This window comes from Copadichromis virginalis, linkage group LG1 (assembly GCF_057382275.1).
Source record: "Copadichromis virginalis isolate Kocher_CV1m ecotype Utaka linkage group LG1, C_Virginalis_male_GT1.1, whole genome shotgun sequence".
NCBI lineage: Eukaryota > Metazoa > Chordata > Actinopteri > Cichliformes > Cichlidae > Copadichromis > Copadichromis virginalis.
In genome coordinates, this window is record NC_140618.1 from 3,630,090 (window position 1) to 3,654,519 (window position 24,430).

The window sequence follows — 24,430 nt, forward strand, 5'->3', positions numbered from 1 at the left end:
AAGGAGCAGTTACAATCACCAGATGTTTGCAAAGTTCAAACATGTCAATGAACTGAAAATCTGACGTCACGCCGAGCAGTATTGATGTGTGACGTCATAGCCGATCGGTACCGAGCATCAGCTGTGAGTCAGTCAGCAGGAGAGCTTCACCTGCAGTGTCTCCGTCTCTTTAAAGGGGGACTGGGCGGGTCACATGCCGGCTCCGGTGTCCCCTCCTCCGTGTCTTACCGGAGTCTGAGTGTGTGTGAGCGTGGGTCCATGCGCGCGCGTGTGTGTTGTTGATGTTGTAAACCGGCTCCCGGCCTCGCTCCGCGTCCTCTCCGTGTCCCGGTGTGTATATAAAGACTCGGAGGATGTCCGCCCGCTGAGCTCCGGGGACGAGATGCTGCCGCTCGGACTGATGCTGCTCCTGCTGCCGGCCGCCGCCGCCGACCTGCCCGGGACGGGCGCTCCGTCGCTCCGGGGGCCGGGGCTCGGCTTCTCTCCACCGGTCCCCGCCTCTCCCTCCGCCCCGCCGCTCCTCCTCCCGCAGCCCGGGGCGGAATACGGGGCGCCCGGCGTCGCCTTGGCCCGGTCCGCTGCAGAGGAGCCGACCGGCACCGGAAAGGAGGAAGACGCAGGGGAGCATGATCATCATCACGGCGGCGGGTACCGGGTGGTCCAGTGGGAGTGGAGCTACGTCCAGACCCCGTACATCATCGCCATCTGGCTACTGGTGGCCAGCGTGGCCAAGATCTGTAAGTGTGTGTGTGTTTGTGTGTGTTTGTTTCCCGGCACCAGTACACAGACTGGAACTTCACTGGTCTCCTTACTGCAGCTGGAACCAGACTGGAAGTTTATTAATGAGAGTCAGGGAATGGCTGCAGCCACTGCCGGACTCACCTGCTGCGGAGCCACGGGCCACAAAGTTCCTGCTGGGCCCCCCGAACCCACCCCATTTTTGATATAGTAAACACTGATGTCTAAATCATTGGTGATGTTTCTAACCCTGATTATTGTCAGCTACCAAAATAATAATAATAATTTTAAAAAATGGTAGAGAAAAGCAAAAGTAAATGATTTTTTTTTTGTTTGATTGTTACCAGGGTTTTTAGAACAACTTTAAAAGAAGAATTAGGCTCATTACTGATGGTGACTTTGAGCTGATGGCTTAATTCATTAAATGGTTGAAAAAATAAGTAACAAATATTTTCTTTTTTAAAACGAAGACACTTATAACTGCCAATAATTGTAATATTTTACTAATAATATTAACCAACAAGTGACCACGCTATTTTAGCAGTATGCCCCAGTGGGGTCTCCTACTCAGCTTGGGATAATTTCCTTCTTTTATAGTTTTCTCTGATAATGAACACTTTTGTAATCGACAAAACAAGAGTTTAAAATATTTTCTGAGTTTGAAAGTAATGATTGGAGTTTTAGATAAGGAGGAAGAACTAACTGCTGGTTTTAGCCTCACAGTTCTCCTATGAAATCTTTATCAGTCACTGTACATGCTGAACAACTCGATAAAAGACCAAGTTTAATCAAATGGCATCTGTACAAACTAAAATAACTGAGCTTTTTAAGATTTTGGTTGCATATGAAATGTTCTTCTTCTGTGTACATTTTTAATAAAGGTTGGATTTCTAAGTAATATTACAGAAACCCAAAGGAAATCGTCAAACCTGAGGCCTTCCATACAGTGCCTTCTTTTCATGTTAATTAATCCAGTGTTGAACAACTTTTATTTATATCTATCTGATTATTTCTGATTATTCGCTTAGTTTAAAAATGAGCCACCCAGACAGAAGACAGAAATAAAACTAATCTTCACATGATAAACAAGTTGTCGAAGTAATAAAACACATTTAGTTTCTTGGGGATTAGATTAGACGATAAATGGAGGTCATAAAAAGAAGCGAGATCAGAAAACTGAGATATCACCAAGTTCAAAATAAGAAAATCATATTTAGTGAATAAAACATGAACAGAATCAGTCATTATATTGTTTTCATAAAAAGAAATTAAGACTCCAGATAAATGAGGCCACAACAATAAATCAGTGCTGTACAACATAATATTAAGTATAACATTTATTATTATCAGTAGTATTGGTGGTATTTGTTGGTTTTGCATCACTGTAAATGTTCAAATTTAACAGTTTTTAACATTGACAGCACGTTTCAGCTATTGATGTCTGTTTCTGGACATAAATTTTTATCTGACTCTTCTACGTAATGACTCGTAGCAATCACTTCACGGTTGGTTAAACTGTGTAATATGAGGGGTAGGTGTACCGAAGCTGTTGCTTCGACCTGCACCCTTTCTGTCTGAAATATGGCTGGTTTTGTTTTGTTATGATTAGATAGCAAAAGTGACACCAGCTGTTACTTCAGTCATTAAGACTAACAAATGTATTTATGAAGATACTAAGATTACCTTCACCAATTCTGTTCTCAGCAGCTTGGTACCTAAAAAGCACTTTTAAGAGAACTGAAGAAGAAAACTCCCAAAATAAAAAAAAAACTAAACAGACATAATGTTGGACATCCAGCTGGCAGAGCTGTTAAAATGAGCACCTTCTCATCATGTGCTGATCTGTGTTCTCTACAGTGTGCAAAAATAAGAGGATTGTGGTTGGCATATACCACAAGAGGACTCCCACTGCTGCCTAAATACACTTCAAAGAGTTTCAAAGCCCAATATTAAAGTGAGTGCTTCTTTTCTCCACAACAGAGTAGTTTAGTTGGCGAAACCTGAACCTGTGGGGCAAGTAGCTTACTACCCGCTCAATATCAGCTGCATCCTGTTGAACCGGTGCTACCCCAGCACCTCAGCATCTTGTTAGAGCCCACTTTCAGCTGGAAAGGGTCCCACTGACAGGGAGCAACAAGCACAGGAGTAGATGAAAGAAGAGCGTAGAGGAATGATCCTTAATCTTTGGGTTTCTTGAGGTCCCGGGTCCATATCCCGGAGGAGACCCCAGTTTCCCCAAGATGTCTCCATCTTGACACAACTGAAGGAGTCCCTGTAGGTAGAGTAAGAGGTCGCTTATGTGGCGTGTGTGCTTGGATGAGTGGGTTGATGAGTCTGTTCATCAGCCAAGAACTGGCCACGTCTGCTAAACATTAATAGTAATGAACAATAAACTTTATGTAGTATTAAAATGTGAAAAGAACAAAGAAACCTTTGAACCTCGATCCTCGAAAGCTTCAGTGTTTCAGAACGTTTCAGAGCAGCAGGACTTTAACTGACACACACACATTCTCGTTTTGATATCTTAGTGAGGACATCTAATTGACATAACACTTACCCTAGCCGCTTACAATAACTCTGACCTTAACCTTCGAAATGAATGCCTAAACCTAAGCATAACCTAATTGTAACCCTGACACTAAAACCACGTTTTGAATCTCAAAAATGTCTTCAAACTCGTGAGGACAGACTGTTGGTCCCCATAAGTATAGTAAGGTTCCAATTTTTGGTCCTCACAAAGACGTCTGAACAGGTACACACACACACAGCCATGTTTCCATGACTCTCATTCACTTCCTGGAGACAATCTCGAACATTAAATGCTGCATTCACCTTAAAAATTTGACGCTTTCGTCCCTGTTAAAATGACTCGTCCCCATAGCATGATTGCACATTTAAGTCCCCACAACATGAGGAATACCTGTTGACATAAATACTTCCCAAGCTGCTGGTGAGTCACTGCACTGCAAGACAATAATACGCACATGCTATACATACTGCTTACTAATGTGGTAATGTTAGTGACACACACATGCGTGCACACAGACACACACTGTGGCTCTGTTCTAGCTGGCTGCACACATTCAGATCATTTAGACATAAATCAGCAGGTCTGGTGATCTCTTGCGTGTTCTTCCTGTTGTTAAAGCCGAACACAAGCATCTACTGTTAAATTCCCCGTTTCCTGTCACTGTGAGATTCTTCCAGGCTCACAGAGCGCCACGGGTGGGTTAATCCGACACTGAAGACGGTCTCAGACAAATGTGCTCTTTCCTGGTGTCTTTTAACATTCTTAAAGCTAAAACTTTTAAGCTTTTGATCTTCAAAAGTCAAACCTCCATAACAGATATATAAACTTTAGGCTCAGTCATTTCTTTAAGAGACTGTTCACTATCATTTAGGAGTTAATAGACCATTTTGGGGACTATTTTCTGCAGTGGATGAATCAGTGTTTGTTGCTCTAGATTTTATTTGGCAGAAGGGCGATTCATGTTGCAGTGAGTCAGAATAAACCACCGTATGTGTGTAGCTTGATGGTGATGAAGCCTCAGCGATGTCTGTGAAGGTTCTCAGTCATCCAGGTCATCGTAGTCTAAGGAGCTTGGAAAGAAAAGCTGGACCTAACCTAAAGAAGTCCAGACGCTTTTCTTTCCAAGCTCCTTAGACAAGCCTCAGGGATGAGTTTTAATGGTGGAGCTCTGCAGCTCTGAGGAATCAGACTCAGACGCTGTCAGTCTCTGTTTTCAGAGCTGCTTTGGATGTGTGGTGTATAAATGGCCATGTCTGGACGTCATGTTGAGCAGCTGAATGTTCTCAGTGTTTTTTGTCCTCGCTGTGCGTCTGGTGTGTAGGTGGTTCGGCTGTGTGTGTGTGTGTGTGTGTGTGTGTGTGTGTGTGTGTGTGTGTACTACTGTACAAAGCAAATATTAAACATGCTTCTCTTGAAACAAGCAATGAAGCGTCAAGCACCAAAATCTAGGATTTTATTTCAGACTGATGTTGATCAGACAACGAGTTCTTTCTTTACTCAACATTTATGGGCTGCATTGTTATTTTATTACATTTTATTTGTTAATTATAGTTTATTAAATGTGTTCATTGAATGCACAGCAGTTAGTTTATTGAGCATAGCATATAAAAAATATGACCACGGTCGAAATTTCGAGAAAAATAACTCGAAATTTTGAGTTATGGATACTAGCTGTTTTGTTTTTATTTAGTGGCGGAAACGGGCTTCCATAAATAGTTAATTAAATTGTCAGAAAGTTTAATTTAACACTCTGTTTGACAAACTAAGTAATTATTTCATGGTTCAGGTTTTAAAGTGTTAAGACACAAACCCAGAAGCTCAAAGATCGACAGACGTTATCTTATGATGTTGGTTAGAAAAATTAGAAAAGTTCTGCAACGCTCTTTACAGTGAGCTGAAGGACTGTATCGCTCCTCTTGTTGTGCCTCCTCTGCTATCTGTTATCCAGAGCACAGAGTCGTGTACGAGTACACCATGTAACTGAACTGCTTTCTGTAAGAGCGTCACACACATATCCGTTCATATATGTGAGTCAGGCAGAAAGCTCATTCACACATGAAATTTAAAGTTTTGTTCATGTTTTGTTATTTTATTCTAGTTAAAAGCTGCAAACAGCTGATGCTCCATGTGTGTATGTGGAGAATTCAGTGTGAGGATGACCCAGCGCTGTTATCCATGGTCACGGAGAACACGGCGCATTGATCCCGATGACCAGCTTAAGTAAAATGCAGAGTTACCCTGTTTAAAAAGACTTATTTCAGTTGGAAAAGTTCAGTATCAAAGTCTGCAGAATGTTCAGGAAGCACGATGATGATGATGATGATGATGATGATGATGATGATGATGATGATGCAGTTGAAGGTTCTGGGTTCGTCTGACTTGTAGGATCAGTTGTAGTTCTGCTTCATTCTGCTTCAGCTGATCAAATTATGTCGACTGAAATGATAACGAGGAAGTCAGAGGCTCCTCTGACTCCCAGTTTGTCTGGATGGTGATCCAGCCCTGGCTGATGGAGCAGAGCCTTCTGATTGGTGTAAATGAATCATCATGGAAACAGACGCACACAGTATGTTCGTTCAGGCTTTGATGTTTTTTCCCTGTGTCCTGATTTATGAGGAGCATCACCAGCGTGTGTGTGTGTGTCTTGTTGTGACTCACCGCAGGCCTTGATGGATTCCTAACTGCATGTCCAAGGCTACAATGGCAGCGCTGATTTTTGTTTATGTGTTTCATCAAATGCAAAAATATCAACAATTCAGAGAGCAAATAATTGCCTCCTCACATCTCAGCACACGTGCGACACATGTCCGTGTTCACACCTGCAGACCTGACTAAAATGAAGTACGAGTCAGGAGCTGCAGAGTCAGATGTTTGTGGAGCCAAGCAGGTGGAGAAAAATAGAGCTGACATAGGATTTAGTAGCAGAAGGAACAAAGAGGAGCTGTTGCAGGAAACAGAAGGTAGAGAAGGTAAATTAAGAAAAGCAGATAAATAATTAAACTTAACGAAGTCATGCAAACTTTTTCATGCCTTGTTTTGTAATCGGTGCATCTTGTCCTGCAGTGTTCCACTTCTCCCAGCGCTTCACCACCGTGGTCCCAGAGAGCTGCATGCTGATTCTGCTGGGTCTGGTCCTGGGCGGGGTCGTCCTCATAGCCAATAAGAAGCAGCTATACCAGCTAGAGCCCAGCCTCTTCTTCCTCTTCCTGCTGCCGACCATCGTGGGTGATGCCGGATACTTCATGCCGGCCAGGCTCTTCTTCGACAACCTGGGAGCCATCCTGACATACGCTGTGGTGGGAACGCTGTGGAACGCCTTCTGCACTGGGTTCTCCCTGTACGCTGCCAAACTGCTGGGGTTCATAGGTCAGTGCTGTGGGTGCAGGGGTCATAGGTCACAGGTGTGCATCTGCAGTCCTGCATAGCCCCACCTCTGTGTAAATTTATAGTCTGCCCTCAATCCGAGCTCTTTACAGCAATCAGTTTGTTGTTCTCTGAGTTTAGTCTTTAAGGCAGCGCCTCTTTCCAGGAAACAGAAATAACTTGTGAATAAATTTGAGTTAAATGTGCCAGCGAACAGCATTTGTTCAGGACAAACACACAGCAGTAAATTTACAGTACATTAAGTGCCTCTAAAGGAGATTCATGGTGCTCATTTCCACCTTTATTGTTATTTTCTGGACTCAGTGAGAGCAGCTTTCCGTAATCCAAATTTCAACATAGTCCTTATTTATGTTGTCATGTTGGGCTTCGGTGTGTCCCTCCGGTCCATCCTCTGTCTGAAACGAGCCGCTGTACCTCCTCTTCCTTTAACTCTTCGTTTCTCACAGGTTTTTTTAGACGTGTTCTGACCTCATTACTTACTTTGGTCATGTATATCATGGTCGTGGTTATGCTTCCTACTCTTGAGCACGATTTATATATGACAGCGAATAAACAAACACATATCACCTCTCCTTCCCCACAGAAGCTCACCTGCCTCCGTCTCCTCCTCTGTCACAACAGCCCCCTGCATGTTCTCTCTGAGGTCTTCCTCTTTCACTCTTGCTGCTATCCTTTTGTCACAAATCACCCCCGACACTCATCTCCACCCACTCCACCCTACCTGCACTCTCTTCTGAACTCTCTGTTGTCTTCACTGGTTTGTGATAGATTTCGTAATCATTGCAAACACAGTACTGACAGAGTTCGCCGACCATCTGAGAACCAGTGGCGCAGAATAATTTCCTTTAAAATGTTAAAGTTGCTTCGTTTAAAACTGGAAACTTCCTGTTATTGTTGTGTTGTCCCGTCTCTTCATATTTCCCGCGTGTCCCTGCAGATGAGCACGTGCAGGCCGAAATGTTGGACTTCCTGCTGTTCGGCGCCTTGATCTCAGCCGTCGACCCCGTGGCGGTGCTGGCCGTGTTCGAGGAGGTTCACGTCAATGAAACGCTCTTCATCATCGTGTTTGGAGAGTCACTGGTCAACGACGCCGTCACCGTGGTGAGAACCACACACAGTCCGTCAGGCACAAGGGACGGGGGATGGAAAGTGGCACGCACACATGAGTCAATAACAATCACCAGCTGGTTATTGTTACTGATGGTGTTAAAATTGTAACTTATCACCCAATCCTGAAAGACTCCAATAATAATACAAGTTTTTATATCATGATTATATCACCAGAAACTCTGATACATGTGTAAACTTATTTTCTGTATGTATGTGTTTTTCTTTCTTTTTAGTCTGTGAAATCTCTGCTGACACATTTGCAAAACAGTTCTTGATATCAAAGGTCATATTTTCTAACTTAAATTACAATAAAAAATAAACAACACACACGTGCATCTCCACACAGTATTTTCCTGTTCAAAACACATCTTAAAATTGAGCAATTGAGCAAACAGACGTACGTCCCCACAGTAGGTGTAAAACCAGCACAGAAACACATGATATGTTAAGGCAGAGCTGCACACACACACACACACATACGCTCTCACACATGCCTCATCATGTCAGGTGTGTTGCTGTGGCAACAGAGCGGCTTACAAGGTCAACAATGACTAGCACACAAGGACGCACTGTGGGCCGTGTTTGTGCGAACATATCGTTTCCTTCATACTTCACTTGTTGCATTTGTATGAAGTGATGGTGGCAGTGAAAGGTCGAGTGTGGGTGCTGGTGCCGGTCTGAGCGGCAGCAGGTCCGCTGATTTACGATGTTACTCCACATCAAGAGAGACAGAGAAGAGACAGAATCTGGTGAATCGGAGCAGCAGAGCTGTGTGATGAACACAGACCAGGACAGAAGAGCAGAACCTTCACATTTTCTCACATTTACTGTTTGAGAAAGCTGAGATTAATCAGTTGTGAGGAGATTAACACTGCAACTGTCTAATCCTCAGCAGCACTCCGAATCTGAGCTAATCCCACCAAGAAATGGAAAAATCCAAAGTGTGGGAGCACTGCAGCCATGACCTGCAAGCACAGGACGAAGGAAGGAGTTCATTTTCTCAGGCTGGCCGCTCACTACTGCTGCTCAATCGCTTCACATCACAGTTATTACTGTTCAGGCTCAGCTGAGTGCTGCATGCTTCCCCGAAGCCGCACGCCATAATTTACTGTTGTCACGCAGCACATTAAGGTCCTGTAAACAGTAAGAATGCCTGGAATTCCTGCTGTGAAATGATTATTTGTGGGTATAAAGTGGAGATTCATACTGTGTGAATCAGCTTAGAGAGCAGAGGACATGAAATCAGTGTTTGAAAAGCAGGGAGGGGGTTTCCACTGCAGGACAATAAAAAAGAAAGCAATATAACCCAGTGAAGTGAGCTGATATCCAGCTGGTTATCACTAGTGTTGGGCAGTACGTTCAAAAATGCACCGTACAGAGGTGACCTGGCAGTGAACAGAACAGCAACAACATGTTTCTTCATCTTGATTGTATTAGAGTTTAAATCACAGAAACTGCAGCACAGACTTCTTGAGAGGTTTCCCAAAGGGAAGCCGCAGAAAATGAAGCTGCAATAATTGGGAGCAGATTTTTTGCAGCACGTGCCCCACCTGACACAACCTTCCCACGGGGCTGACACTCGGAGTGCAGCAGCCTGTGACCCCTGAGGCTGCTCTGTGTCACCTCCTGCTTTCAAATCTGGAATCTTTTGCGTGTGAAGCAATACGTGTGAACCTCCACACTGCTGAGACACTGAGTATATTAAAAACTTAATTAAGTTGAGGTGAGGCTGAGCAGAGAACCGCCGGCTGAGGCTGCCAGTCCTTAAATGTGAACAAAATCTATACAGGTGAGATACAAAAAACAACAAAACAAAATAATTAGCTATAAATGGAAACCGTTTGTTGGGGGAATGACTCTTTTTGAAGTCAGCCTCAAGTGGCCACTCAAGGAACTACAGTTTTTATCACCTCATGATGGCTTCATTTATCAGCCCCGGGGTCAAAGGTTGCTGCCTGGTCATACATGATGACCTCTGTTAGCCTGTGAGCGCTCCAGCTCCAAATAACAAAAAAAGAATGAGGCTCCACCTTGTGGTGCTATTAAGCACCTGCACTTTAACTGATTTTCCCGAGACGCAGATCACTAAACATTAGACCGTCCGTGGGCTCAGACCTCCAAACACCTACAGTCTAAACCTGTCTGTGTTCTGCAGGTTTTATATAAAGTCTACATTTCCTTTGTGGAAGTGGGAGCAGAGAATGTGCAGACAGCAGATTACTTCAAAGGAGTCGGTGAGTCCACAGAAAGGATCAAACTTTGACTTAAACCTGAGTCCTGTGACTTACGTCCTCCTCCTCTCCTGCAGCCTCCTTCCTCATCGTCAGTATCGGGGGGACTATGGTGGGTCTGATCTTTGCCGTCATCTTGGGTTTCATCACTCGCTTCACCAAGAAAGTCCGGATCATCGAGCCGCTCCTCGTCTTCCTGATGGTCTACTTGGCCTACCTGACCGCCGAGCTCTTCTCCCTGTCCGCCATCCTGTCGTAAGTCCATCCTCTATAAATCAGAACTACCAGTGTACAACAGATGGAGCGGGTTCTGGGTCTAAGGTGTTGCAAATCTGCATTCTTTCTGATCATCAGCAGATGGCGACTTCTCTGGTTGCAAAAACAAAAACATTTCCATCCATCTTTTGTATCAACTCTGGTCTGATTTTAAGTTTTACAGCATGTCTCACTTTGTCTTTTTGTCACATCTCAGCATGACCTTTTGTGGCATCGGGGCCAACAAATATGTGGAGGCCAACATTTCCCAGAAGTCTCGAACCACGGTGAAGTACACCATGAAGACTCTGGCCAGCATCGCAGAGACCATCATCTTCATCTTCCTGGGCATCTCAGCTGTGGACAAGTCAAAGTGGGCCTGGGACACGGGCCTGGTGTCCTGCACCCTCGTCTTCATCTTAATTTTCAGAGCTGTCGGTCAGTCGGTTTCCATCGTGTCTTAAAATAGTTCAGCATCTTACTAGGATATGTTTCAGAGTGCGAGGAGACGGCGGCTTCACGGAAAAGCAGAAAAATACGGAGCATCTGCTCGATGATCGCTGATGGAATAAACCAGCTTTGTCCTTTTCTGTTTGCTTTTCCTGCGGTGACCTTTTGCATGGCTGATCTTTAACTGAGCACGCTCAAATGTCACACTCGTATCAGACAGAGAAAAACCTCCTTTTTAACCTTTAAGGCTTTTCCCCCTCCTGCTCCACCTCTCCCTGCTGAAAGGAGGCGCGCAGAATTTAAATTGAATCCAGAAAATATGTCGAATCTTCTCCACCCTTAAATTAAGATATTTCATGCAGCACAAAGGTGAAACTGTCGTCCTTTCTTCTCCAGGTGTGGTTGGTCAGACCTGGGTCCTGAACCGCTTCCGCCTCGTGCCACTGGAGAAGATTGACCAGGTGGTGATGTCATATGGCGGCCTTCGAGGAGCAGTGGCGTTCGCCCTGGTGGTACTGCTAGACGGCGAGCAAGTCAAAGCCAAGGATTACTTCGTCGCAACGACGATCGTGGTCGTCTTCTTCACCGTCATGTTTCAGGTAGGAATGACGGCGTTCAGCGCCCTCCCTGAAAGACAGACGAGCAAACGAGTGAGGTCAGGTGACCCACGCCGTGACTTTTACACAGATTAAATTTAGTTTGACACCAGTGAGTTACACTATTCTGCACAGATGGGAGCAGGGGCGTGGCTAAAGGGCGACCTGAGGTTGCCCTGCTCCCCTCCCCCCTTAAATTTGACCGATTAGCGTCTGTTCGCTTCAGCCATTTTTCTGTTTTTCTCACTAACTGGCTGCTGACTGACTGAAATTTGACTCGCTTGTTGATCTGTGTCAGACCTGGAATCTGTCACAAGTTAAGTGTTTTAAAAAAACAGAAACGAGTTTGTCGATGTTATAAAGTGGCCTTTAATTTCACATTCAGTGGTGAAATTATCGAGGAAATTGGAGGAAAGTCGGACTCGGCTGATACCTTATTTCTTACGTGGATTTTTTGGAAGTTTTAGTGAAACAGACTTTAGCAGCAGGTCCAACCATCCCTGTCCTTCATGCTGCACTCAGTGTGCTTCGAAGCCTCTGCAGATAACAAACAGGAATTGTTTTTGGGTTCCAAAAAAACCCATTTAAGGCCTTCTCACCATCATTATAAGTCACCCAACGGAGTCAACTGCAAAGCAACCAATCAAAATGAGGACCCAGCATTAACTGTGTCTGCTTCAGGCTGTTAGGAAGACTCACAGATTCATCCTTCCATCATCTTAGGTGTTAATCACACATGCATGTGTTTGATATCATCTTAATTTAGATAGAATAAGCATTTCCAGCTAAAAGGATCCCCTGGAATCAGAAGCAGCCAACTGAGTTAGCGTCTGTTTAGTCTATTCTGTTCTATTCTAAACACTAAATCTAAAGAGTATACTTTGGTGTAAGTCATGAGTTGACGTTGAGGCTGAAGGACCTTTGATTCCCATCATGAATCACGGACCTCAGCAGACGGTGGTGATTCCCACAAATGTCTTCTGTTAATGAGTTACCGTCTGAGTGCAACAGATGATGGTTTATCACTTAGATAATAACGAAAACGTGACTTAGACGTGGATAACGCTGACTCATCTCTGGATTATGACCAAATCACTTCTCAAGTTCATGAGCTGTTTTAGAGAAACAGTAGAAGAAACTGGAACACTGCTTCAGAGGCTGTGAGTCTTCTGGGGGGCTGAGACATGAGGCAGGGCTACATTGCACCAGTTTTAGCTCCACTGTAATGTCGTAGAATCAGTGCTTATACTTATATAGAGTGAATGGGTTAAATCCAGAGAGGAATTTCCCCACAGGGATCAATAAAGTATACATTAAATTCATCTAATATGTACAAAAAGAAGCACCAGAAGGCAAAAACACTGCTACAAGGCTCAGGAATATTTAGAAAAGCAAAAGAAAATTCCACTAAATCTTCCATCACAGGAGAATCCAGTGCTGGTAAATCCACTTTTAATGGATTCAGACGCGTGTACAGCGAAGATAGATGGCTCTGTTTTGGTGGGTTTGCTGCCACCTCGATGGTAAATGTCTCTTTGAGATTAAAATGCTAGACTGGAAGTGCCATCACGACTTTAGCAATAGAGAAGGTCCTGGGGGAGGTGTCCACATACTTTTGACCAGAAGCTCTCTGAGACTCTTCTCTCGTCATCAGGGTCTGACCATCAAACCGCTGGTGAAGTGGCTCAAAGTTCCTCGTGCCACCAACAGGAAGCCTACCATCAACGAGGAGATCCACGAGAGGGTGACTTCTTTTTCTTCCCCCTTTCCTCTTCTTCTTCACCTTCTTCACCGTCGCCCTTCTCATTAATGTTTTGTCTCCAGGCCTTCGACCACATTCTGACTGCGGTGGAGGACATCGCAGGACTGCAGGGATATCACCACTGGAGAGACAAGTGAGTGTCCCCGACATCACTGCAATGTTACAGCAACATCAGAGGAAGCTGCAGAGACAAAGTGTTTCATACCTGTCGCCCTGTCTGAGCTCAGGTGGGAGCAGTTTGACAAGAACTACCTGAGTAAGCTGCTGCTGAGGAAGTCCGTCTACAGGAAGAGTGAACTGTGGGAGGCTTATCAGAAGATCAACATCAGAGACGCCATCAGCGTCATCGACCAGGTCGGAAAAACCATCCAAGCATTACTAACATTAAGTGTAAAGAAGGAAAGCAGCCAGCAAGTCCTTCACTGTCACATCGAGAGAGTTTTAAAGCGTGTCAGCTTTACATCTATCGTAGTTTTATATCAATAACATGTATGAAAGTCAGTTATGGCTTTTGGTTTTGCCAACACTGAAAACTTTCAGAAAATGAAAATGAAAGGGACCAGATTCATAAAGAGAACCACACACGTGCCCGTAAACGACGAGGTATAATCCCTCTCTGCTGACAGTGACTTGCATATTTCATGGACCGATGAGCGATGACGTCCCGTCTCTGTCAGTTCCTCTGAAAGCCACCAGGTGGAGAACTAAACCAAGAATTAGAGTCAGTAGGCTTCAGTGTGAAGCTGACAGAGGTTTGCTGTGTGTAGGAGGAAGACGACACTTTAGAAACATTCAAAATATGACAGAGACTCGTCGATCCCTGAGCATCAGTTCGTACAAATCCAGACGCATTAAGAAAACAGCATCATTTGTTTTTACTTTGAAAATATAATTTGAAAATATTTAGAAAATGATTTTTTTTCTATGAACTTTTATTTCATTCAGGAATGTTATCTTTCATTGTATTATTTTATTTAGCTTTTACTTATTGACACACTATATTTTGTATTATTCTGTTTTATTTCATTCTGCTCTACTTGCTTTTTTATAAAAAAAATTTCCTGTTCTAGTTTAACGCTGTGATTAACAGAGAGGACGGTGCTTGAGAGAGGTGAAGAAGAGAGTGCAGGCAGGGTGGAGTGGGTGGAGACGAGTGTCAGAGTTGAGTTGTGACAGAAGACAGCAGCAAGTGTGAAAGCGAAGGTTTACAGGATGGCAGTGAGACCTGCTGTGATGTGTGGTTTGGAGATGGAGGCCGAGCTGGACCAGGATTATAAATGAGTACATCAGAGACAGAGGCAGAGCAGGGAGAGCGATATATAAGGAGGATGGAGATGGAGCTAACAGGCAGGAGGAAAAGAGGAAGACTTCAGAGGAGGAGGATGTGCAGAGCGTGGGTGTGACAGAAGAGGATGCTGGGAATGTGTGACATGGAGGCAGATGATCTGCTGTGGTGACCCCTGAAGGAACCAGCTGAAAGAAGAAGAAGAATAACTACACTGACCTCTCTGACAAAAGAGTTTCCCACCTTTGGAGATAAATTGCCTGTGAAAAGACATGAAATCGTCTCTTTTATGGCTTTGAAAATTTTCCAGTTTTAAGGTCCTTCCTTTAAATTCTGTCTCAGTGTTCTCAGACTGAGCTGGCTCTGATTTTGGACTTGTTGGCGTCTCCTTTCACGACTGTGAACTTTCCTGGTCAGCAGAGTGAAACACAAACAGTCTGACCCGCACCTGCACAAGCTGAGCGTTTTAATAAATCAGCCTGAAACACAGTGAGGGGCCTCCAGGCTAACGCTCAGTCCCCCCGTGAGGCCGACATTAGAGTCAGAGCAGAGGTGAGTTTTATTTATCAGCCCACCAGCTGAGACGAGGAAAACCCCTGGACCAGATTTATGAGGAAAACAGGAACGAGACAGCCTTTTTATTATATGACGATCCATCATATGTTTTTAGGAGAGCACAAAAATCTCCACCGCTAAAAATCCATACGCAGCATTTAAAAATTCAGTAACTTTATCATTTTTCCTACAGAAAACTTCTTAGAAACCAGGTCAGCATTTCTGGAAACAGACTTTTAGTTTGATGGATAAACAGCACAACAGGTGGGAATATCCACTCTGGGTCTACCCTGGAGCTTCCTCCCAGTGGGACATGCTTGGAATTCCTCAGGTGGCTCCTGTTAATTTGACTTCAGGGTGAAATGTCCCTTTGCCTGTCAGAAAACCACAAACATGTTTACAATAACATTAACTGTGGGTTGTAACAAATGGGGAGGGTCTCAGATTGAATACTGTTTATGACTGACTGAGTGCTGGGGCCTCTGGTGGTCATTAAAGGAACTGCAAGTTTTGGTGCTTCGCTGTTGGTTTCATTTGATTTTGTGGAGGTCACCGCTTCGTTTGAACCACCAAACTGTACCACCAGGTGATTTGTAAGTAGTGCACCTGCAGTAAGACATGTTTTGAAGAGTGTGTGTGTGTGTGTGTGTGTGTGTGTGTGTGTGTGTGTGTGTGTGTGTGTGTGTGTGTGTGTGTGTGTGTGTGTAGGGTGGGAACGTCCTGACCTCAGCCAGACTGTCTCTGCCCTCGATGGCCAGCAGAGCCTCGTTCCCCGAAGTCACCAACGTCACAAACTATCTGTGAGTCACATGACTGCAAAATCTGCCCTGCCGGACTCATAAAAGTTTCAGGTTTCACCCTGTGCCCTTTGATAAGTGAATTATCAAACTCTTTGTGAGCTTTTCAGTTCTGACTGGCCTGAATGCTCGCTGATGTTTGTCTGTTCCAGACGTGAGAACGGCAGCGGTGTGTGTCTGGACCTCCAGGTCATCGATAACATTCCTGGAGCCAAAGTGGAGGAGGACATGGAGACGCACCATGTCCTCGCTGGAAACCTGTACAAACCCAGGAGACGGGTAAGTTTTTCCCTTCTTGGAGCCCCAAGGTTTCTTAAAGTTGTGGAGATTGTGTTGGAGGGCACTCAAGATGTTTCAGGGTCTTTAAAGTCATTATTGAGATCTTTAAAGAAGATCAGGACAGGGGAGCAGGTCTCACTGGGAAATGAAATGTGTTTGAGTGCGTGAGGCTGAGGCTGGTGTCCTCTGTGTTCAGTATCAGTCCCACTACAGTCGTCACTTCATGCCGCTGGGGGAGCAGGAGCGCCAGGACCGGGAGGTGTTTCAGAGGAACATGAGGAGCCGCATGGAGACCTTCAAATCCACCCGATACAAACGCCACAAGAAGGAACGCAGCCTGAAAAAGGTGAGACGCATCAGTCACCGAAACAAGCTTTAACCAAAGTCCAGAGAAAACATAAAGTTCTGCTTAGTGCACCAGACGCCAGTTTTTTAGGAACAGCTTTTAGACTGTTCCAGCATTTAGTCGGTCCCAGGGTCCTCGGTCTTTCTTGTTAAACAGAATGATTGTGATGCTGAAATAACAGCTGTCGTTACAGACTGGTTTTTGCGGTTGTCTAGTTTGGTTGGGATTTTTTTTTCACCTTTAATGAACCAGGAAGTGAAATGCTTGAGATTAAGAATCACTTTTCTGAGCATGCTCTGAACAATGTATTTTTTTTTAAATCAAGAGAAAACCCATGACCTGCTCTGTTTGGACTGAATGGATCTGGAACGATCAGATGACTCCTGATGATGATGATGATGATGGAGGAAAATACAGTACAGTAGATGTACTTCATAAAGTGTTTCTACTTCTACATCTACTGTACTGTAGCTGGAAAATGTTTCCTTTGGTGTCACAGCAAAATTTTTATGCGTAAAGATTATGAAGACAAACAGTGTCATTGTGTTGTGAAATGAGTGAGTCTCATTGTGCACTGATCGGTTATGGTAAATGGCCTGTATTTGTATAGCACTTTACACATCCAGTCATCCACACACACATTCACACACTGGTGATGGCAGCTACGTTGTAGCCACAGCCACCCTGGGGCGCACTGACAGAGGCGAGGCTGCCGAACACTGGCGCCACCGGGCCCTCTGACCACCACCAGTAGGCAACTGGTGAAGCGTCTTGCCCAAGGACACAACGACCGAGAACCATAACCTTCCGATTACAAGGCGAACTCCCAACTCTTGAGCCACGATCACCCCATCAGTTGTTTAAAGCTTGGCTTTGCTCTGCTCTCACTGGGCTTGTTTTGGGACTTAAAGTGCACATCATGCAGTACCTGCATCTGTTCTCACCGTTGCTCCAAATCGAGCATTTTTATTGGGTGTATATCTTCTGTAAGCTCAGTAAAGTCCTGCTAGTTTCCAGCTCAGGTCCATAATATCACAGAGAGGCTGACGGATCAGCTGGATGGCGAAATTTCTCTGTTTGTGTCGTGTGGGCGAAGCTGATTATGGAGGTGCGAGTTATTCATTCAGCTTTATTTATGCAGGCATGATGCAGCGGACTACCTGTGCGGAAAGCTCAGTAAACAGAAAGAACCAGACGGACAGAAAATGACTGGATTATTTCTTAAAAACAAAGAAAGAAAAAGACATTCTGGAGTGAACCTGTTTTCACAAAGAATCCCATTTTACCACTAACAGCCCTCTAAATGACACGGTGCGGTCCGCAGATTACTATGGACACGTGGTGGATCGGTCGTTGGACGGGTCCAAGGAAATCTATATTTTAGACTTTTGTAAACGTTTCATACTGAGTGACGCAGCTGGAAGATGAAAGAGAGAGACAACGTTTAAAGGTTTTAAAGAGATTTTGAGTCTTAAACTTGTGGGGACGGGCACTTTGTCCCCACAAGTATAGTAGCAATCCAATTTTCTGTCCTCACAAAGATGTCTAAACGTGCACATGGATCCCTGCGTCAGTCTGTTTAACTGTAACATGACATTTGAGACTGTGAAACGGTTGGTGGATTACAGCGCAGAGGCTTTTACCGCTGTCTGTCACGAAGGACTGCTGATTGAAGGCCGGCTGCTTCCTGTTGTGGCTCACTGCGTTTGCTCTCTCCCCTTTCAACAGCGGCGAGGATCCGACGTCAAGGAGGACGGCAGCGATAAACCCAGACGTAACGTCAGCTGGCAGGACAAAGGTAACGCAAATAAAGAGAGCGCGCTGCAGCCTCAGCGGGCTCTTTCTACTTACCAACGCATCCACACATCTGCTCTGAACGTCTAAGGAAAGATTCCTCTGCCATCAGAGAGGATTTTAATGTCTCCACCTATCAGCAGACGTGATTCTCTGTCTTTGTGTTCAGATCCGGTGGTTGTTCCCGTGGAGACGGAGGACAAAGCTGAACATTCAGATCCAGAGAAAGACGAAGACGTCGGGATCACCTTCATAGCTCGGAAGGCCGAGACGCCAAAGCAGCGACCCAAATCGGGTAAAACGTCACTGTGTCACTCAAAAACTCAGTGGACCTCAAACTCTCTTGTGTGTGTGAATCTGGATGTAATAAGTGAGGAGTGGAGTGGCAGACAGAGGGACACAGTAAGCTCATAATGTAGCAACTTATTAATCCGAAGGAAGACATGCTTTAAAGCAGGGGTGGGCAACTCCAGGCCTCAAGGGCCGGTGTCCTGCAGGTTTTAGATCTCACCCTGGGTCAACACAACTGAATCAAATGATTATTTCATTACCAGGACATTACAAGACATGTTGAGGAGGTCATTTAGACATTTAAATCAGCTGTGTTGGACCAAGGACACATCTAAAACCTGCAGGACAGCGGCCCTTGGACCATAAATTACAAAATTAAAATCATGTTGCATTCACAAAATGAACTGAACAGGCAAATAAAGCTGTGAAGTGATCAGGAAGTGTTTACTGAGCTAACAGATTAAGTGAGTTTTAGGGACATGTTCTCATAGACTTTATCTGAGCCAGACTTCTTGTAGAAAACAGAGGGGTCGCCCCCTGCTGGCTGCTAGGAAGACTGCAGATTTTGGGCACTTCAGTCTTGGCTTTACTTATTGGATCCAGAAGCTACATCCATCTTTGATTTGCAGTCCCTGAGGTGAACGTCTGATTAAAGTCACATGACTAACTAAAAGCAGAATCAGAATCTCCTCCTTTTCTCAGAGTGTGAACCTTTAAGTCTTTCAAGCCTCGCTGCTCAGTAACTATCCCCCTGTTGTGTCTCATCCTTCAGTGCCAGCAGCTCTGGAAGGGTGTCAAATTCCGCTACTACCACCACCACCACCTGCACCGCCCTCACCACCACCCGCACCCTCCTCACCAACCAGTGAGGACAGTCATTTGCCGTGGAAAGGCAGTCTGGGCTCGCCTCCCCCCTGCGTGTCTTTGGAGGCCACAAAGATCATCCCAGTGGACCTCCAGCAGGCCTGGAACCAGAGCATCTCCTCTCTGGAGAGCATCTCTTCCCCACCGGCCCCTGCTGAGCCCATCCACCCACGGGTGAGCGCCCTCTTCAGGCTGGGTGGACCCCGCCCAGCTTCCTACACGCCACCCGGCAGCGCAGCGGGCAGCACTTTCTCCATCGGACCTCAGGTGTCTCAGGGCTCGTTCCTCTTCCCAGACAAGAAGAAGGAGGAGGAGGAAGAAGAAGAGGACGTGGAAGGGGGAGTGGCTGCGGAGATGCAGCCGCTCATGTCTTCCCTGAAGCCCCCCGGGCCATTGCCGCCTCCACCTCCGCCACCTAGCTCCGCCCCTGGCTCTGGGAGGAGGAGGACCCCCTGTGTGTACCTGAGGAGCCTGGTGACATCGCCCCCTCCTGAGCCTCACAGCAGAGGCCCCACCCAACTGTAACAGCAGATGCCAGATCAGTGGAACATCAGCCACCTGCAGAGCAGGGCTGGACTCCACCAATCAGCAGCTTCAGGATACTCACAGACATCAGGTGATGTGCTTCCTGTTAGGCCGTCCAATAGGAAACTAGCTCATCATCCATCCTCCCACAGCTGCACCTCTTAGCAGGTCCGATCTTCTCTCCTGTAGCCTGAGCTCCATGTGACCAACCTGCAGAGGTCAGAGGTCACCTGCTGCTTTTGATCTGCGCGTCACCAGCCGACACAGGTGCAGACAGGTGTTCAGATTCAGGTGACTGTTAGGCAGGTGAACGGTGTGATGTTACAGATTTTATCAGATCTCATGTTCAGACTCAAAGCAGCTGTGTGTTTATGTGTCTCTCGTGGCTTTCAGCTTCCTGTCTCCGCTTCTTTAGCCTTTTCATTTTCCTCAAAAATGCAGAGTTTTGTCTTTTGACCTCAAAGCAGGGTAAAGGGGTCAGACTGATGGTACTCCAAAGCTCCACGTGGTTGTAGTTTTTGGACATGATTGAGTGAATTAGCTGAGTTCCTGCTGCTGTTTCATCAGGATCGTTTCTTCTCAGTCTGCGGCTCTCAGCTCTGAGCCCAGTGCTGAAGCCTTAAAGCTTTCTGAAAAGGTTTGGTAATTCCTTCAGAAAGCTCTCTGTAGTTTTATCAGATAAACAGGAGGACATAGTGTATTTATTTGGAGCTATTTTTAGTGGCAGGCTAATCAACATCTAAGTCCAGAGCCAAGAGAAGTTTCCCTTCAAAGCTTTCTGATTCATTTTAAAAGTGGAGAGGCCACAAAACACTAACTATCTGTTCACCATCCGGAGGTACTCAAGCCTAGAATCAACCTGCCAACCCAGTGATTATCAGACAAAGCTCTACCGCTAGCACCACAGATGGATGTCCTCACAGTGGGCATAAAACCGAGGCACCTTAAACATCAGCGTTCTAGTAAAGATTAAATATGCAGCTTCCTGTCAGCTCTTCTCTCTCATAAACATGTTTGCCAGCTTTATTTATCCTGATGTCTGAGAGTGGATGGCAAACAGGGAGAGAGTTATAAGTAACTTTAAAAGCACGACCAGGGCCGTGAAGTCAAAGTGGCCTTTGTCTTTCTGTCAGAAAGTCCTGCAGACAAACTTCTTTAGTTGATCCTTTCACTGTCTGTTTGAGTCTGTACGTGAACCGTCTGATCTCTGTGTGGCCTCATGGACAGAATCAGCTCTCAGTCTCGCTGCTGCTCTGCTGTAGGTCTGCGTAGGAAAATCTGTGTGTTATTGATCAAATCTGCAATTTATGACTACGTAATCACGTATCAGCATATTCTTGCTGCAGATGGACATTAACAAAGTCCATTTGATTACAAGTTGGAGGACAATTTCATATTTTATGTAGTTTATTACAAAGTGAAGGAGTTATAAGTGACATAGTGAGTGCAATATAATCACAGATTATGAATAAAACAATAAAAATAATCCTTGGTCCTTGGTTGTAGCAAAGTGCATTCAAACCCCTCTCTGCAGCTGCTGACTTGGGCCTGATTTTACCTGTTTAATGTTGATTTGTTACTAATCAAATACCTTCACAAATTCAGAGGTTGTTTTTCCCTTTAAATGTCCTTTAATCAGTTGCTGGTTGAGGCAAATTTTCTGGTGCAGATTGTAAAACCCAACTGCAGACAGCAGCAGGGGGCGCTGCTGCACAGAGGGGATGCTAGTGTTAAGGCCTCCACCTGCTGCCACCCTTTAACCTGAGCTGATAGAAGCTTTTCTGACAGAGTTCTTTGCTTTGCTCCGAATCTGAATGTGTGTATTTATTCTGTCAAAGCTGCTCGTAAACCGTAAAAATCTGAAAATGTATTTTGTAAAACTGCAGACATATAAAATCTACAGAATAGTTTATTTTAAATGACCAAAGTGTGTAATAACAAGCATAATGAACATATCTATGGCGTGCGTCCGTCTGTAACTGCCTTACTCTGTCGTGTCTGTGTTCAGCTGTGTGTTGATTCAGTGTTCATGTCTTACTGCATGTGTTTCTCTCTGTGTGTGTGTGTGTGTGTGTGTGTGTGTGTGCGTGTGTGTGTGTGTGCGTGTGTGTGTGCGTGTTTGTGCGTGTGTGTGTGTAGAGGTGGACAACAGTCTCCGGGCCGTCCGCACGTTCTTATCCCACCAGCAGGCAAACATGTTTGTGTGATGTTTCTTTAGTTTTCTCTTGTTTTGCCAAAGAATGTTTTTTTGCCTTAACGTCTCATCGAGCTGCTTTTACTCTGTCAGCCGATCACAAATCTGCAGCATCTGCAGCCGCTCAGCTTCACCCTCAAAGTCCCGTCGGCCTCTCGATCCAGAAAGCACACAGAACAAAAAACTGACATGAGATCTCACTGTTCTCCACAGTGCTGATGCTCCATAGACTGTATATAAAAGACAGCATCGTGTTTGAAGCCTCGGGCTGAGGTGGCTCTGACAGTCGCAAGAGAGCTGTGCCGTAAATCATAGCCGGCTTTATCCTCTGTTTTAGTTTAAAGGGGACCATAATTTCCAAAATGAACATCGTGTTGTATTCAGTAAAACTTGAAACCAGAGTTTTAGACGATGCACTCATCAGGAAATAAATATAGAATAATCATATACATACAAATCCAAATATAGGGTTTTGTTTTTACAATTAGAGGAGACGCCCCCTGCTGGCCATTAGAAATAATACGCTCTGCACTGGCTTCACTTTTCAGACCCAGAAGCGACATCAATCTTTGACCTGCACTTCAAAACATTTCAGCCGGAGTGAGCTAATTATAAAACTCTGTGAGTGTCACACAGGAAGCTGCAGGATGGAAGAAGGTTACAGTTTCTTTATTTTCCAAAGAATTTTCATTTTCAGTTTATTGATCTTTAAGTTGAAACTCCCTGCCTAACAGTATAGCTGCTGTTAGGTTTTTCATTTTACTAGAGTGCAGGATTTAAGACATTCAGAGTAAATAAAAGTCTTTGCAAAGCCACCTGACTCACAGAAATGTCAACATCTCAACCTCAGTAAACACGCCAACGCCTGTTCCAGCTCGCTGAACTGACACATTTTTATTTTGTCCTTCGTTTAAAACAAAGCGCCTGAGAACATCTCAGAATCCTGTAATATTTTGATTCAAAAATTAATCAGCTTTGCTTTAAAACGACCGATACATATTTTTTGTGGCATCCTGTTTTTGTAACTTCACACAGGTAAAGTTGGCATCCCAAGCACAAACCAGACATTTTGGTCTTTCTTCTGTTCTTTTTCCTTCCTCGTTGCATGTTAGGCTGAAGCTACCCCTCGAAAAAGCTAACACAAAGTAGCAGCGCATGTGTAAATAACTGAAGTGCAAAGACCTGAATTAAGACAGAGTGAAGTGCACGCTGAGTGGCTGCAGCAGGCTGCTGTGATCTGCTTCGTCTCTGCTGTCGCCTCGTGGTGCAGCCGTGATAACAGGAAACATGTCGCTGCTTGTAGAGAGGTCTTCGCACTGTAAACATACTTGAACCTGGAGCTGATGCGGTGGATGCGAGGGGATGACCTCGCCGTGTCCAGTCGATCATTGCCGCAGTGATGCCTGAATCTCTGAGACAGGGGAACGTTCTGCACAGCGGCAGGTCTTCGTCTGTTAGGCCTGTGATTCGGGCCGTTGTTTGGAAAAATCCAATGAATCGTGTCTGTCTTTGTGCCAAATGTGTGTTAGCTTTGGCTTCGGCCCAGAGATCCAAGAGTCAATAAATGTGAGGAGTGTTTTTCTGAATGAGCCCACCTGTCTCCGTGCTTCTTTATTCTACCTGCTTTACTCTTTTGATGCTTTACTTTTAATGTCTGAGGGAAACTTGCTTCATTACGTCTGATACTGTTACTCAAGACCTGTGCAGAGTAACAGAACCTAAAACGCCCTCAGAATGCAACCACCAATCAGTGGACAGATGTTTTTAAACTACACCTGTACACTGTAATGTACCTTAGCAGTGCACAGAAATACTATAATACACAGTAATTTATGCTACTTTATCCTTCTGCTCCATCTCATTTAAGACGAAATGTTATATTTTTACTTGACATTTATTTTACAGTTCTCCTTCAGAATATCAGACATCACTAAAATAAATGTTAGTAAAGTAAACATAATTTGAAGTGTTCTCAAACGGTGCAGTACTGGACTAAAAGTCGGCTCCACCCCAGAGTTTCAGTGCTTTATGTTCTTTCTGCTGGTTTCAGTTACAGCAGTAAAACATTCGATACTCTGGGAAGTTTTTCACTTCTGACATTTTCATCATTAATGTCGCTCGGTAGGTTTAGAATACCTCTGGTCTTGTGAAGGATTTTTCATTTGCAGGACTTTTACTATGATGGATGCAAAGAAGGCAAACATCCCCTCTCTGGAAAATACAGCTACATACCCTAAGCTGGCAGACAGAGTGTGTGCTAGACTGCAGCACATGAAAATGAACTCATTCGTACTTTGTATGAAACTTCCAATCAGATTTAATTATTGATTCAGCTCAATTTAACCCTTCTCCTGACCTTCCATTTAAAATAAAGCTGTGTTCACTCACAGCACCATCTTGTGGTACAAACCCGTATTACACTCATAGTACAGTTCAGCCCTTCT

The 24,430-nt window shown here is 44.8% G+C and overlaps 1 protein-coding gene across 1 annotated transcript; it reads left to right on the forward strand.

Moving 5' to 3' along the window:
• The first annotated feature begins 256 nt into the window (after positions 1-256).
• Positions 257-23,576, forward strand: slc9a5 (solute carrier family 9 member A5). The gene is made up of 16 exons (XM_085478330.1): positions 257-737; positions 6,332-6,634; positions 7,590-7,753; positions 9,918-9,996; positions 10,071-10,248; positions 10,466-10,686; positions 11,095-11,297; positions 12,949-13,038; positions 13,119-13,189; positions 13,284-13,410; positions 15,605-15,696; positions 15,846-15,972; positions 16,169-16,318; positions 18,047-18,116; positions 18,282-18,407; positions 19,176-23,576. Exons 1-16 carry the CDS (start codon positions 383-385, stop codon positions 19,790-19,792), a joined length of 2,973 nt encoding a protein of 990 aa, XP_085334456.1. The 5' UTR covers positions 257-382; the 3' UTR covers positions 19,793-23,576.
• Positions 23,577-24,430: the final 854 nt, after the last annotated feature.

Coding starts and splice junctions, on each gene's coding strand:
- slc9a5 (XM_085478330.1), top strand. CDS start 383: ATGCTGCCGCTCGGACTGATGCTGCTCCTGCTGCCGGCCGCCGCCGCC. Junction 9,997..10,070: donor AGATTACTTCAAAGGAGTCG/GTGAGTCCACAG, acceptor CCTCTCCTGCAG/CCTCCTTCCTCATCGTCAGT. Junction 15,973..16,168: donor TGTACAAACCCAGGAGACGG/GTAAGTTTTTCC, acceptor CTCTGTGTTCAG/TATCAGTCCCACTACAGTCG.